Source organism: Pelophylax lessonae, assembly GCF_965119305.1.
Source record: "Pelophylax lessonae genome assembly, chromosome: 4".
Taxonomy (NCBI): domain Eukaryota; kingdom Metazoa; phylum Chordata; class Amphibia; order Anura; family Ranidae; genus Pelophylax; species Pelophylax lessonae.
In genome coordinates this window covers 323,887,397-323,902,133 of record NC_138771.1, presented here as the reverse complement: position 1 = coordinate 323,902,133, position 14,737 = coordinate 323,887,397, and the positions used below count along the sequence as shown (strand labels likewise).

Here is a 14,737-nt window from a genome sequence, read left to right as displayed (position 1 = left end):
AAAATATAGCTCCTGTCTTCCACAGATTCACTGTATAAATGCATCTACCACGAGAGCTAACTGCCCCATGTCGCGGTGCATACAGAACAAAATCATTAGGGTGAAACCTCAACTTTTTTTCTTATCTTGGAGACTCTATCAAGGAGAGCAGAGAAAGCAATAAATACCTGACTAATATTTTCTGCTCTGGTTCTTTAGGCCGGGTGCAAACTACTGCATTGTGATAACATGCATGATGTGTGTTAGTGTGCTTCAGAGCCATTCATATTGAATGGCACCCCAATTCACTAAGGCAACACTAAGGTTGCAGCATGCGGCAACATTTTGCAATTAGCTACCAGCAGCAGATTGCTGTCCTACCTGCATAATTTGTGCATCTTAGCTAGAGAAATGGCTTACTGGGTTCATACAGCTAAAACTGAACTTAAAAAAATAGAGTGACAGTTTATGGGTGAAAATTTTGCAGGGTGTAGGAAAAATGAAAACGATAATATTCTAGGCAAAAGGTTTCCATGTAAACAGGGTCGGTATAAGGGCGGGGCTAAACGGCAATCTGCCCACTACCTCACTGTGTTGAAGGGGGGTGCACTACGGGTGCTGCTCCTCACTGACAGGATTTCACTTCTGACACAAGGAGCAGCTGCTGACACTTGTTGAAGGGAAGATTAGGCTTTCTCCTCCCTCCAGCTTACAGGGGGAGATAGACAGCCGGCAGAATTTCCTTCCTTTCTCCCCTTGTCATGTCACTTTTCACATGAATGGGGAGAGGAAGGAGAAGCTGCCTTCATTTAAGAGAACTGTGAGTACACATGGGGAGGGGTGACAACTGATGTAAGGGGGCACTCTGATGGGGGACACATTGTGACGGGGACACTCTGATGGGGACACATTGTGTAAGGGGGCAATCTGACGGGGACACTCTGATGGGGTCACATTGTGTAGGGGGGCAATCTGATGGGGACACACTGATAAGGACACATTATGTAAAGGGGCACTCTGATGGGACACATTGTGTAAGGGGACACTCTGATGTTGACACATTGTGTAGGGGGGAACACTGATGGGGACACATTTTGTAAGGGAGCATACTGATGGAGACACTCTGACATTGACACACTGTGTAAGGGGGCACACTGATATGGACTTTGTGATGGGGACACATTGTGTAAGGGGGAACACTGATGGGGACACTCTGATGTTGACACATTGTGTAAGGGGGCACACTGATGAGGACACTGTGATGGGACACATTGTGTAAGGGGGCACACTGATGGGGACACTCTGATGGGACACATTGTGTAAGGGGGCAATCTAATGAGGACACCTGATCTAAGGGGAAACTCTGACGGGGGCTCCTGATGAAAAGGGGAACACCTGATGTAAAGAGGGACTCTGATGGGGAAACCTGATATAAAGGGGGGCACTGATTGGGACATCTGATGTAAAGGTTTACTCTGATGGGGAGGACACTTGATGCTCCCCAGGTCCCTCTTATGTGTAAGTCACCCTATGTCTATTAGGGGCACAGGGTGACCGAGAAAATTATGGGCAACTACTTAATGGACACTGAGAATGTGATTTGGATTACTTCAAATGGGACAGTAATATTTATTTACAATATCTCTCAAGAAATATATGAAGACTTTTCCTAGTTTGATTCTGAACTATACGTGTTAATTGAAAGACCTGGTCACATTGGCCTCTGTTTCATGTTCTTCAATGTAGGAGACAAACAGTCTGTTATTGGTGGTCTCCTGCTATTGTCTGTGTATTGAGGTGTTATGTGTTTTCTGCTAAGCATGTCTTTCTCATAGTTTTTTGTTAATTGTGCTAATTAACTCACCTATTGTCTGCTAGGGGGATGTGTTTACACTTGTAATAATGTGTATTGTACTTGGGAGCTTGATGCCAGCAAGTCTGATCTGAAGTGGGAATATCTGATTAATCACAACATTGTCCAAATGGCTAGTTAATTAGCTCAGGTTAATTATGTTTCTGGTTACAGTTTGTATTGTTAGGGTAATATGATCAGGAGGAGACTGTCCTCCTGTGGGATATATGTTCTTTGTGAGTTTGTTCAATAAAAGGTTCCAGATTTCATACAATTTATTTGTCGGCTAGCCTTGTATGTTATGCGGCTATAATATCTGATATCTATGTTCAGACCGGAGGAAGCGGTATACTGACTGAAGCACTCAAGCACAGTGTGGGTTAGTTCCATCACAGGGGACTCTGATGGTGACATCTGATGTAAAGGAAACTCTGATGGGGACACCTGATGTAAAAGGGGACACTTATGGGGACATCTGATGTAAAGGGGGACTTTAAATGGGACACCTGCTGTAAAGGGGGTCACCTGATGTAAAGGGGAACTCTGAATGGGATACCTGACGTAAAGGGGGACTCTGATGAGGACACCTTATGTTAAGTGGTTTTATTTTCTTTTACTTGAAAAGGATGTGGATGTGATTGGCCTACTTTAATATTTTATTACAGAGAGATTTGGAACTTTTAGCAACTGGACCTTGAATTTGAATGAATTCCCTCTTCCTTAGGTAAACATTTGTTCATTGCAGGAATGTGCGTAAAGTTGTGTGCATTCCTGCTATACACAAACACACATTGCTCTTTTACATGTGTGAATTGGCAAAGGTAATTCTTAATTGCACAACAGACACATTGCTTTGGCGCTCATTCACCTGCAACAAAACGCATGATAACAAAGTACCATATGTTTTAGTGCAGTGTGATTTTTAAAAAGGTTCTTTTGTGCATTCTTTAGGAGTAGGGCAGACCATTGAAATGAATGGACTATAAGTACTGTGCAAAACCATGCACACTCTGTCATATCTGCAAAGGCGTAAATGGAGCCTCTTGCTCTGTGCACCACTATTAGCCCCGCCAACTCTGCCAGTTTGCCATCTTCGCCCTGGGCGCTGGATGATCTTGTCTTGGCACTGAATGTAAATGACTGCTGAACATTGGTCAGTTGATCCTAAAATGCATTCTGGCCATTAGTTCCAGGGATACTGGTGCAGAATGGGCACACTTTCTCATTCAGTACTCATTCAGGCTGCATTAGTGTGCAATCATGAGAATAGAACATAATGCAATTGTTTATCACAAGCCGATAGAGGTATGCTTCAAAAAGATGATTTTATCAGATTGAATAAAGGAGAACATTATGATTCTTATGATTGCACAGACAGATGTGTGAAGTAATTTGAATTGAAATTGGCTTTGTTATATGGAGTGTCACTGGGAATTTTTGTTAGGGGTTTATAAGAGATTTGTCTTATTTCTCTGGGATTTTCAAATTGTGTTATGTTTGGAGTTCAGATCACCAGCCAGATGACTTTGTAAAAGCAAAACTGTCTTTATTTTTCAAAAAGGCAAATGAAACAGCTTCTCTCAAGGATGAAATAAAACAGTCCACTGCTGTAATACACAAAACAAAGCTTTGGCTCACCACCAGTATTTACTTGTCTCTAAACTGGGTTTATAGTTCCCTACTGCTCTGAGGGTCCAAAGGGAGAGTCCCCCCAGCTCAGTAGTATCTCAGTAGTCCTGCAACACACAGCTCCTCTTACAAGTGTGTTCAGGTCTACACCACACCTCATTGACACTTGCTGGCAGCCTCCTGGCCTTTTTAGCCCTATCTTGCCAGAGAGTTAACCCTTTTGGGAGCAAGATACACATAGTCAGGGCTGGAGGCTTTTCCCTCCCAAACATTTCTCAAAGCCTGCAATTTCCAGGTCCCATATCAGGGCTTAAAAGTCCTAATGATAATGCTAAATACCTTCTCTCACACCGTCGTTCCCCTTAAAAATACATACTAGACCCTTATATTTGAGCAAAGTCTGGTATGAATTCCATAGGGGAATCCTGCATAATTGCACAAAGTGTTGTATTCTTCAACTGCGATCTGTGCATTATGTGCCTTGACCTCTGCACCTTTTCCTGAGTCCTGCACTCTGTACTGTACATACTCTTGACCCCTAAACTTTGTGTATCATGTCTGACCATGGAGCCCAGTCCGACTCCGCTATCTCCTCCCCAAAGTTTTCCTCTCATGCTCTTTGGTATGGGAGTTTACTCATAGGGGCAGAGAAGAAGGAATACAGTTCCAAAAGGGCCTTATACTCTGCTCACATACAGATACATCTCGGGCGTTATTAATCTTAGGACCAGGTTTAGGCAGGGTTGCCCCCTTTTCCACTTTGGCATTGGCCATTAAAGCAAACCTGTTCCAAAGTGCCTCCCTTCATGCCAAGCCTGCTCATGCATCTGTTTTCATAAAAAGTTCTACTTGAAATATCCTCCGTACATTGAAGGCAATGGAGAAAATTCGTTATTGGACAATAACGGAAGAGTTCTGAGTGTGGCAATTTTAGGTTTTGCTGCAGGTATGCCAACATTTTGATGCCACTGAGCCCTATTAGGTATACTATCCTATACAGGCCATTGTTAATCCACCAGGAAAACTCTTGAGGGGAATTGACCTGAGGAAAGAGAGGATTGTTGAATGGTGGGGCCGCAGGTATGTGAGAGGATCTAAGAGGATAAGATTAACACACCGTTTCCCAGAGCCTAAGGGAGTGAGACAAAAGATGTCTCATAACAGCCCTACAATCCTTGGGAGGCAGCCAAAACAGGAGGTCGCTTGGATGGGGGGGGGGGGGGGAACCGCATGGGCCTGAAGTGGAATTTGGTCAGTTCGTGAACGTGAGGAGAATATCTGTGCCAGCTGGATCAATTGAGCAACTCTATGGTATCTTTTAAGGTGGGGAACCCCCAAACCTTCCTTAGATTTAGGAAAATTTAAGATTTAACAGGCACCTCCACATCCCCTAGAGCTCCAGAAAAATTTATAAAACAGAGACTAAATTCCTCATTAGAGATAGGCTGAACACCTTCCTGTTCGGTTTGCACCAGAACTCCCGAACAGAGAAAAAGTTCTGACCCAAACAGCGAACTCTTTTTAAATCTATGAGACCTGAACTTGAAAAATAAAAATACCCATTTTGAAGGCTTTATATGCAAGTTATTGCCCATAAAAAGGGAATGATGACCCAGGTACTGCCCTGGGGGACATGTATAAATGCAAAAATTGCATTAAAACATTAAAAAAAGATTGTTTTTTCAGGAGCAGTGAGTTTAATGATGCTTAGAGTGAAACAATAAAAATGAAAAATTTCTTTAAATATAGTTCCTGGGGGGGTCCCCTTAGTTTGCCTGTAAAGTGGTGCATCTGTACCATGGATAGAACCTGCTGCAGCAAAACTGACACTTCTAAAGAAAATAAAATGAATGAAATTACATTTACGATAAATTGCCGGCAATACAATACCATTGCTAAAAATAGAAAAATGTAAAAAGTAACGACGTGAGGTCCTCACAATTTATACTAGACCCTTGTCCAAGCATGCAGCCCAGCAGGTCAGGAAAGGGAGGAGGGGTGAGCGAGGTCCCCCCTCCTGAACCATACCAGGCCACAAGACCTCAACATGGGAGGGTGCTTTAGGGTGGGGGGGCTCTGTTGATGGGGACAAAGTCCTGTTCCCGACAACCCTGAGCAGTGCTTATCTGAATCTGAAAGTCCCCTCTATTAGGAATTCCCCAGATTCCACCCCACCATGTAAATGAGTATAGGATACATAGTACCCCTAGGCAGTTTTTGACAATTCCTTTATTAAAAATAAAAAACAGTGCTCCCTAATGTAGATTCATTGTCAATCACAAGGACAACCCTACCGCCAGACCCAGAAAATAAAAATAAAAAGCTCCGTCGTCAACTAAGGCAAACTGCCAAATGCCTGGCTTGCTGTTTCGACAGTTCTTATATAAGTAACGGCGGGTCCACCTGGCGATGTCACCTGGTGACACTGCCCCCTTGTGACGTCACTGACCCAGCATGCAGCGGCCGGTGATGTCAAAAGAGGGGGTGTCACCAGGTGATGTCGCCAGGTGGCTCAGTCCCCTATCTATATGAGAACAGTCAAATGGCAAGCCAAGCATTTGGTGGTTTGCCTTAGTTGACGGCGGAGGTTTTTTTTTTTTTTTGTCTTTTTTGGGGGCACGGTGGTGGCCACGTCATGATTGAGGATGGATCTACATCAGGGGATATTTTTTTTTTTTTTTTAATAAAGGAGTTGTCAAAAACTGTAAAATACAGAAATCTTCAGGGACCAAAAGTAGTACAATATCCTAGGTAGGACCATCATCTTGAGAGCTGCTATTCTTCCTATGCAGAAAACGGTATGCTCCTGCCAAAGTTTTAATTCCATCTCCACAGAAAAGTATAGAGGCACATACTTGGCACAATGAAGCTGGGAAACATCAGAGGTAAGTTTCACTCCCAAGTATGGAAGCAATAAAGCGCACCATTTAAAGCAAAATGAGGCTTTGATAGTCATTAGGAGTGGTGTAGAAAGGTTGATGTTGAGTGCCTCAGATTTAACCTAATTCACTGTCAGGCCAGAGATAGACTCAAAGTCAGATAATAATTTAAGCAGATTAGGCAGGGTTACCACCGGATCTGCAAATAACATAACAGATCATCTGCAAAAAAGGCAAATTTGTTTTGAGACCACTAACAGCCTTTTAGGTCCAGGTTTGCTTTAATGGCCACTGCCGAAGTGAAAAAGGGGGCAACCCTGCCTAAACCCGGTCCTAAGATTAATAACGTCCGAGCTATTTCCGTATGTAAACAGAGAATAAAGCCCTTAAGCAGATTGAGGAACTTCAGGCCAAAATTCCAGAGGTGCAGAATATGGAAAATAAAAGGGCAAGACAGAGAATCAAAGGCCCAATATGGGTCCAAAGAAAGCAACATTCCGTATTATGGCCCCAGGTTGTCCCAGTTAGAGTGTAGTACAAAGATCAAATCAATAACCTGATGAATCTGAAGTACCCTTTAGCATCAAACTGGCATCAATTCTTACTATTGCACACTTTGTACACTTGCACAAAGTCAAGGATTTTGTAGGGTTAGAATCTGGTGAATCATTAACCACTTATTCCAAGCAGGTGCAAATGATTAATAATTTCATATGCAGGTTGAAACACAGTCATTAACCGAAACAGAAAAAGCTATGTAGGAGGCTTTACACTGGATGAGAAAAAGCCAAACTCTGCTACTAATGTGAAGCTGTGAAAGACAATTTCATGTCACAGATCATACACCATGGCAAGACTGAGCACAACAACAAGACACAAGGTCATTTTACTGCATCAGCAAGGTCGCTCCCAGGCAAAAATGTTAAAGCAGACTGGGGTTTCAAGATGTACACAAAAAAACAGGCGATGTTGTGGACGATTGTCAGCTAAGGAAACTTAATGCAGCAGATTAAAGATACATCATGCTTACTTTCCTTTGACATCGGAAGATGTCCAGCAGTGCCTTCAGCACAGAACTGGCAGAAACCAGTGGGACCTAGGTACAACCATCTACTGTCTGGAGAAGTTTAGCCAGAAGTGGTATTCATGCAAGGATTGTGGCCAAAAAGCCATACCTCCAATGTGGAAACAGGGCTAAGTGACTCAACTATACACAAAAACATTTTGGGATGCAATTGGGGTTCAAAAAAGTACCAGCAGGTTCTCTGGACTGATGAGTCAAAATGTGAAATATTTGGCTTTAGCAGGAGGCAGATTGTTTGCCGAATGCCTGGAGAGCGGTGTAATAATAATTGTCTGCAGGTAACAGTGAAGCATGGTGGAGGAACCTTGCAAGTTTGGGGCTGCATTTCTGCAAATGGAGTTGGAGATTTGGTCAGGATCAGTGGTGTCTTTAATGCTGATAAATACAGGCACATACTTATCTATCATGCCATATCATCAGGGAGACGTGTGATTGGCCCAAATTTGTTCTGTAAATAAACAATGGCCCCAAACTTACAGCCAATGTCATTAAGAACTATCTTCAGCATAACAAAGAACAAGGAGTCCTAGAAGTGAGGCTTTGGCCCCCAAAGAGCCCTGATCTCAACCTCATCAAGGCTGTCTGGGATTACATGAAGAGACAGAAGGATTTGAGGCAGCCTTCATCCACAAAAGATCTGTGGTTAGTTCTTCAAGATGTTTGTAACAACCTACCTGCAAGTTTATGTGCAATTGTACCTAGAAGAATTGATGCTGTTTCAACGGGAAAGAGTGATCACAGCAAATATTGATTTGATTTGGATGTCTCTTCTGTTCATTTACTTTTCATTTTGCTAATTAATAAAAATAAACTATTAGCACTTCACTTTCTTTACTATTAACACTTCTCTTATCAAATAATTTTTAATTTACAGAATTTTTTTCACACCTGCCAGGCAGAATAATATTTTCCTATTGTAAATAAATTGTAAACAAGCTGGCAGGGATCTCAGGTGACATCATTGATCATTATAGGTCATGGCTATATTTGGGCAATGATTTTACCCAGGTTCCCTGGCACTATTGTTTACATTCCAGCAGAGTTGGCGAACTGTTATTCACTAAGGGAGAAGTGGTGGGATGGCATCATCATGATTGACACTAGATCTACTGTGAATTTTTCAGTGTCTGTTTTATTTACTTTGTTTGTATTTCATTTTTAGTGAATGAATTGCAAGAGGTATCACATACTCGTGTAGGGGAGAGAGTTAGATATCAGGAAGCCCCTGGAGACTTGGCTAGCCAGGTATTCATTTATCTATCACCAATGCAAAGGTGAGCAAACTAAATTTATATATCAACCCAGTCATCTTACAAAATAAATAAGAAATTACACCAATATTTTGCTAGACAACCATATTTATTTTCCAAGAAACTGAAGAAATTAAAGATGAGACAAATGTCAGTAAATGTTGCGACAAAGATGTAAAATGTTTCTAGAGTAATATTTTTGACTTGTACCTGCAAAAAACAAAGAAGAATCAAAATTAGTAAAATTGAACTGCAAAAATATCTACCTTTGTATATAATTGCATTTTGTATGTACAGTGCATCTCTTCTTTTAGGAGTTTATGTACCACCAATTGTTCGCTGTTTAAAGAGAACAGTCAACGTATTTTCCTGCATGCGTGTAGAATTCCCATGTTATCTGCCATACATATTCTTCTGTGGACAATCCACTTAAGGCATATTAATGCACGTGCACAGATCTCCAATGCTGACTCCTGAAGCTCTGTGGCAATTCTCCATACATTTGGAATCTGGCAACGTGTATGTGCAATAATAGGCTACACGGAGCACAATGTAATTTTCATTTAATCAAGAATATATCAAAGGAAATGCTGTGCTGTATCTAATTTTTTAAAATCGAATTTTGGGAGAGGGAGGGGTATGGAGCCAGGTGCAAATAAATCGTTTTTTCTGGGTGAAGGTCTGCTTTAGCAAGTAGGTACTTCATGTTTGTGCCAATTAATCTACCTTCTAGCACTGGAAATTGGCTAAAGTCCAGTGGGACATGAACTGTGCAGACGTAGACCTGTAAGTTATGTCTTTTGAGTAAGAGAACAGAATTTACTCATTAAACCAATGCAGAGTTCTTCTTTTTAGAGGCCTTCCAAACAATTGAAAATCATTTTTAGAATTGAGTTGATGTAAAAGGCCTACCCGTGTTTTACATAAACCAGAAAGAGATCATGAAAATTTCAAAAGAGAAAAACAGATGCACACTCTAAAACCTTAATCCTTTTTGAAACATTCTAAAGGCTGCTGAAAATTAATACAAAGGGGTTAACTCACTAAAGACAAATAGACTGTGCACTTTGCAAGTGCAGCTGCTCCAGAGCTTAGTAAATGAGGTAAAGCTCCACTTTACTAAGAATAACCAATCACATGCACAAAAAAATTAAAAAAAAATGATTTTTTCCTTGCACATGATTGGATGAGGAGCTTCTAAGACAAAAACAAGGTTACACTGCTCCAGGTGAGATCGATCCTCTCTTCAATGACCAGGTGCAGGTCCAGTCCATGGTCTGAGTAAATATCCAAGCACTAAAGAAATTTGACCACACTCCAGCATATAAAGGGTAAAACGTTTCTCTTTATTCCTTATCTAAATCAACCTTGACAATACCAAAAACAGACAAGCCACAGGGTAAGTTGACGTGTTTCACAAACTAAATTTGCTTAATCATAACTTAAAATGCACCCTCTGCATGTGTTGCCTAAATAGTAAAGACAACAGCTGAACACAATAGGTGCAAGATTACGCTGTTTAGCATATTCAACAGGTTCCTAAATGCAAAGAAGGAACAGACCTTGTAACTAAGTAACAAACATTTATTATTTTAAAAACAACATATAAATGTATAAAATACAGAACCTTAGTGAATTCATCAATAGGGTATGGGCATAGAAATATACAAATAAAGTCTAAAAACTTACAAAAAACGAAGCCATGTCTCGTCCTTTGTATAAACAAGACCTATACACCCATCGATGAAAAGAGCATCATAGTCGCACAAACAGGAGATACCAAATATATATATAATTGATAAAGGAAATGAAAGAAATCAAATAGAAAACATCCAAAATTTCAAGAGTGTAGACTGTGCAAATTACAACCAATGTATCATTGGCATGTTCTTGACCGATCTTGTCAGTGGATAATAAAGACATACAGATATGAATCTAACAAGAGATCCCCTTGGGGAATGATCGAGAATCGCCAAAGGGTCAGAAACAACAGTAACCATAGGCATTTAGCAGGAAAAACAAATAAAACATGAGAGACCCTTCTGATTATATACTTGCAAGAGAAGGTTTGTTTTCCATACAAAGAGAGAACACATACCATATGCGATCCCTCTCATATGTAGAAACCAAAAATTACTCCATATCCATCTAATATCTCTTGACAGCACAGAGGTATCTGTAATGGACGATAACTATATATGGAACGAACTGCCAGAGGGAAATATAACAGAAAGGAGCAGAAAAAAGGGTCAGAAAAAGGGTCAGAAAAAGGGGTGGGGGGGGCGAACTCAAGTTAAAGGCGATCCTATTGCTATTTATTATAGTGTGTTACATCCCACTCGTAGTTCAACCCATTTGGTATTCTAGGCTGGAGCTTGAAGATCCAGAATACTTCCATCTTACATAGAAGGCGAAAAACATCCCCTCCTCTTGGAGGAACTCTTACCCATTCGTTAACTTGTACTTGCACTAATGAAAGGTCACCTGCATGTATAGTATTGAAATGACGAGCAACTTTGGTGGATTTGCACCCCCCAATTTCTCCCAGATGTTCACGAAACCTATCTTTAAGTCTACGAACAGTTCTTCCAACATATCGAATGGAACATGCTCCACATGTAATGACATAAATTAGGTAACTGTGGCTTGCCTGTTTTTTGTATTGTCAAGATTGATTTACATAAGGAATAAAGAGAAAAGCTTTATCCTTTATATGGTGGAGTGTGGTCAAATTTATTTTGTGCTTAGCTGAGGAGCCCTTCATTTAATAAACTTTAATCAACCCCAATGAATTCTCATCTGCAATTAGTGCATACCATGGCTGCTTTAGGTGCCTTTCCCTGTTCCACCCAAATTAAGTCTATTGTGCCTAAAAACATTCTTTAACAATATAGCTTTGGTTGTGTAAAATGTTTTTAGTACTCACCTTTAATGCTGAATTTGCATTCAGCTTTGAGCAATGTTTATTTTACTATGTCCTCTGTGCCAGATTTTCTGTGATGGTTGAAACAAATTTCTGAAACACACAGTTTCACAAAAATACTTAACAACAAAGCGTAAAAAAGATATATTCAGTACATCTTTGCAATACATAGACATTTTCACATGTTTTTCCTTCTAAAAACCCTGTTTTATCCCTTTAAAAACCCCAACAGGCAAATACCAGTTAATCTGTCAGAAATCCAGCGTGGTCCTAATGTCCTGTTTTAGCTGACAATACAGTGCCTTCACTGCTCTGAAATCCCAAGCAGCATTGTTGGCCATGCCTCTATGGACTACAGAATTACACCCAACCCTGTCCCTCACTGTCCCTGTCCACAAGCATACACAATATTAAAACCACCTTTCCTCTATTTGCAACTGGTATCCCATTTTACTGTGTACAGTTCTTGTGTTTGAAAGTTAATCTATCAACTCTACTATAGATCTTGGAGATATGTATATATTAATTTGATTGTCTAGTCTTTTTTTTTTTAAACTAAACCAATTTATTCCAACATTTCATTACGAGTGTGGTCTCCAATCCTTCTTAATAATTTGATTACCCAACCCTGTACACTTTTTTAATCTATGCACTACTATGTACCTCTTACTCTGATGCCTCAAACTGTACTCCATATTCAACATAAAGCTTCCAGAGACAATTATATATTTGCATCTCTGTCCAGTCATCATCATATATTCCTGTACATCCATAGATGTTCAACTACTGCTTGGCACTGAATGCTTCTGATTGGCCTACAAATATCCTATGTTCCCAGGATGTTCTCCATTTTTTTTCTATTTCCATTTTTATTAATTAAAATTTCTTCTTCCATGACAATGTTTCAATGTTGTCACGATCCTTCTGTTAAATGTATTGCTGGTGAGTTTTAATTTTTCTACATAAATTGTGTCATCAACAGAAAGGGCAGCATTTATTTCGCTACTATCCAACAGGTCATGTTTAAACAGGCTTTTTCCCTAGTCCCTGCATCCTCAGCTTCTTTACTAGGCTATTGCGAGGAGCAGTGTCAGATGATCTTACAAAATTCAAATAATTTACATTGCTAGTGTTTACCATGTCAATTTATCGTTAAAGCAAATTTAATTTGTGAAATACAAATCCTTTATTATATACCTCTAAAAATAGAAGTGGTCTAACAAACAAAATAGAATAATGTAGAAACTACCTATAAAGTAGTTAATGCAGTAAATGTTTTACTTACCAGAACCTTGTCTAAATCTGTAATAACTCCCACCTATAAACAATAAAACACATTCAGTGTAAGCAAAAAAAAATATATTGAACTTGATTTTGTTTTTTTAAATGTTTATTTTAAATCACAGGAATATACTGTATATGTGTAATTCTTAAAAAAAGTGATATAAGTGTCATGTATTTGATCCAAAAATTATCCTTTAATGTGTATCAGTGAATATTACCCGTACCTCTTTTTTGACATTTTTTTTTTTACAAAACTATGTATAGATAATTGGAACTATAGACAGATATATTGTATAAATCCACAACAAGTATGGAAGCATGATAACTTGTATGTTACAAGGGTCTCATTAGTAAAGCATACCATCTATTGTAAAATAAAATGTATGCTTTTTAAATAAAAAAAATGCAAGACTACAATTTTTTTTTTAAAGTACTAATAGAAGAATTGTACAATTTGGTTATCGGTGACAGCATTCTTGTGCCTTAAACACTACCATTTTATATGATGATCTAGATCATGACTGGAAATTTAGCCTAAACAATACTGGCATTTTCCAGAAGTTTGTTTGTGCTAATTGTAAATTGTGTGTAACTGGTTGTGCATTGCTGTGATTAATTGCATCTATTCAATGTTTTTAGATTTTTCTCTAGATGACTGTGTATAGCCCAAAACATCTGTGACTAATTATGCATGATTATAGCATTGAATAGGGTTGAGTTACGAAAGGCAAAAAGACTGTGCACTTTGCAAGTGCTATTGCTCCAGAGCTTAGTAAATGAGGGAAAGCTCTGCTGACTTCAAACATCTAGTCAACTGCAAACAAAAATGTTGTTTTTTTATGTTCCTTGTATGTGATTGGCTATCCTTTTGCAAAGTAAAGCTTCACCTCATTCACTGGAGCAACTGCTCTAGCAGAGGGCAACTGAATTTGCTAAGTGCACAGTCTATTTGTCTTTATTAAATCAACCCCTTTGTGTATATTACTTATAAGGCCTTTTTGCTACACTAGATTGCATAGCTCTGGGTATTTATTGTAAAGTGAAGTGTAGCCAGGTGATTAGCTAAGAATGTGATTGTGAGAAACACTGGCTTCAACTGCTCTCTGTAGCTGCTGCCCTGTTGTGCTAAACTGGTTAACAGCTAAATTAGCAAGAGGAGGGAGCTGCTGAGCAGGATGCTTTCAAAAGACTAAGTGTAGGTAGCAATACACTGTGGGAACTGTAGTCCTGAGGAGAGACTCTACTATGTAATCAAGAGCTTTTGAGCTTTATTCTCCAGAGAGGAGATAGCTGGGAGGACAGGAAAGAGCTACATTTTCCTAGGCTGTACAGGGCACAGCTTCCTCTTGCGGTGAGAGTGACCGTAGAGTGCACATCACTGTCCAGTGTGCACTATCACTGCTGCATATTGGCGACCTGAGCGGGACCTGGAGAGGAGAGAGAGAGACCCACAATGCTGCTCACACATTACTGGATCGAGATCAGGCTCAGGTAAGTATTTAGGGCAGTTTGGAGGGGGAGGGGGTAACACAGAAGGTTTTTAACTTTAATGCAGAGAATGCATTAGGGTACAAAAAAAAAAAAAACTTCTACATTTGCAACCATTTTAAGTTTATTAAAAAATTGACAGAACTTACATTTAATTAATAGGTCCAGCCAGTACAAAGGACACTGCGAATTAAATATAAGTAACCTAACTTCCTGTTTACAAAAAATTACTAATCTTAGACTTTAAGTGTATCTGAGATGGTACACTTAAGTTTCCAGTGTAGCAAAAGCCGTGTTTGTGTTTCCACATTTTAGCCTGTTTTACCTGGTCACATACTATTTTGGTACTAGACAGTTTGTATCAAACCT

At 39.7% G+C, this 14,737-nt stretch overlaps 1 protein-coding gene across 1 annotated transcript in view; it reads right to left on the bottom strand.

The window, feature by feature from the left end:
- Positions 1-14,737, bottom strand: part of LOC309552641 (uncharacterized protein) — a gene marked incomplete at both ends in the record, with an annotated part of 72,448 nt that overhangs the window by 23,372 nt on the left and 34,339 nt on the right. Inside the window, one exon of the mRNA XM_082253579.1 lies at positions 12,882-12,914. Within this exon, the coding sequence (XP_082109705.1) occupies positions 12,882-12,914 (33 nt within the window). The remainder of the gene's footprint in view (positions 1-12,881; positions 12,915-14,737) is intronic.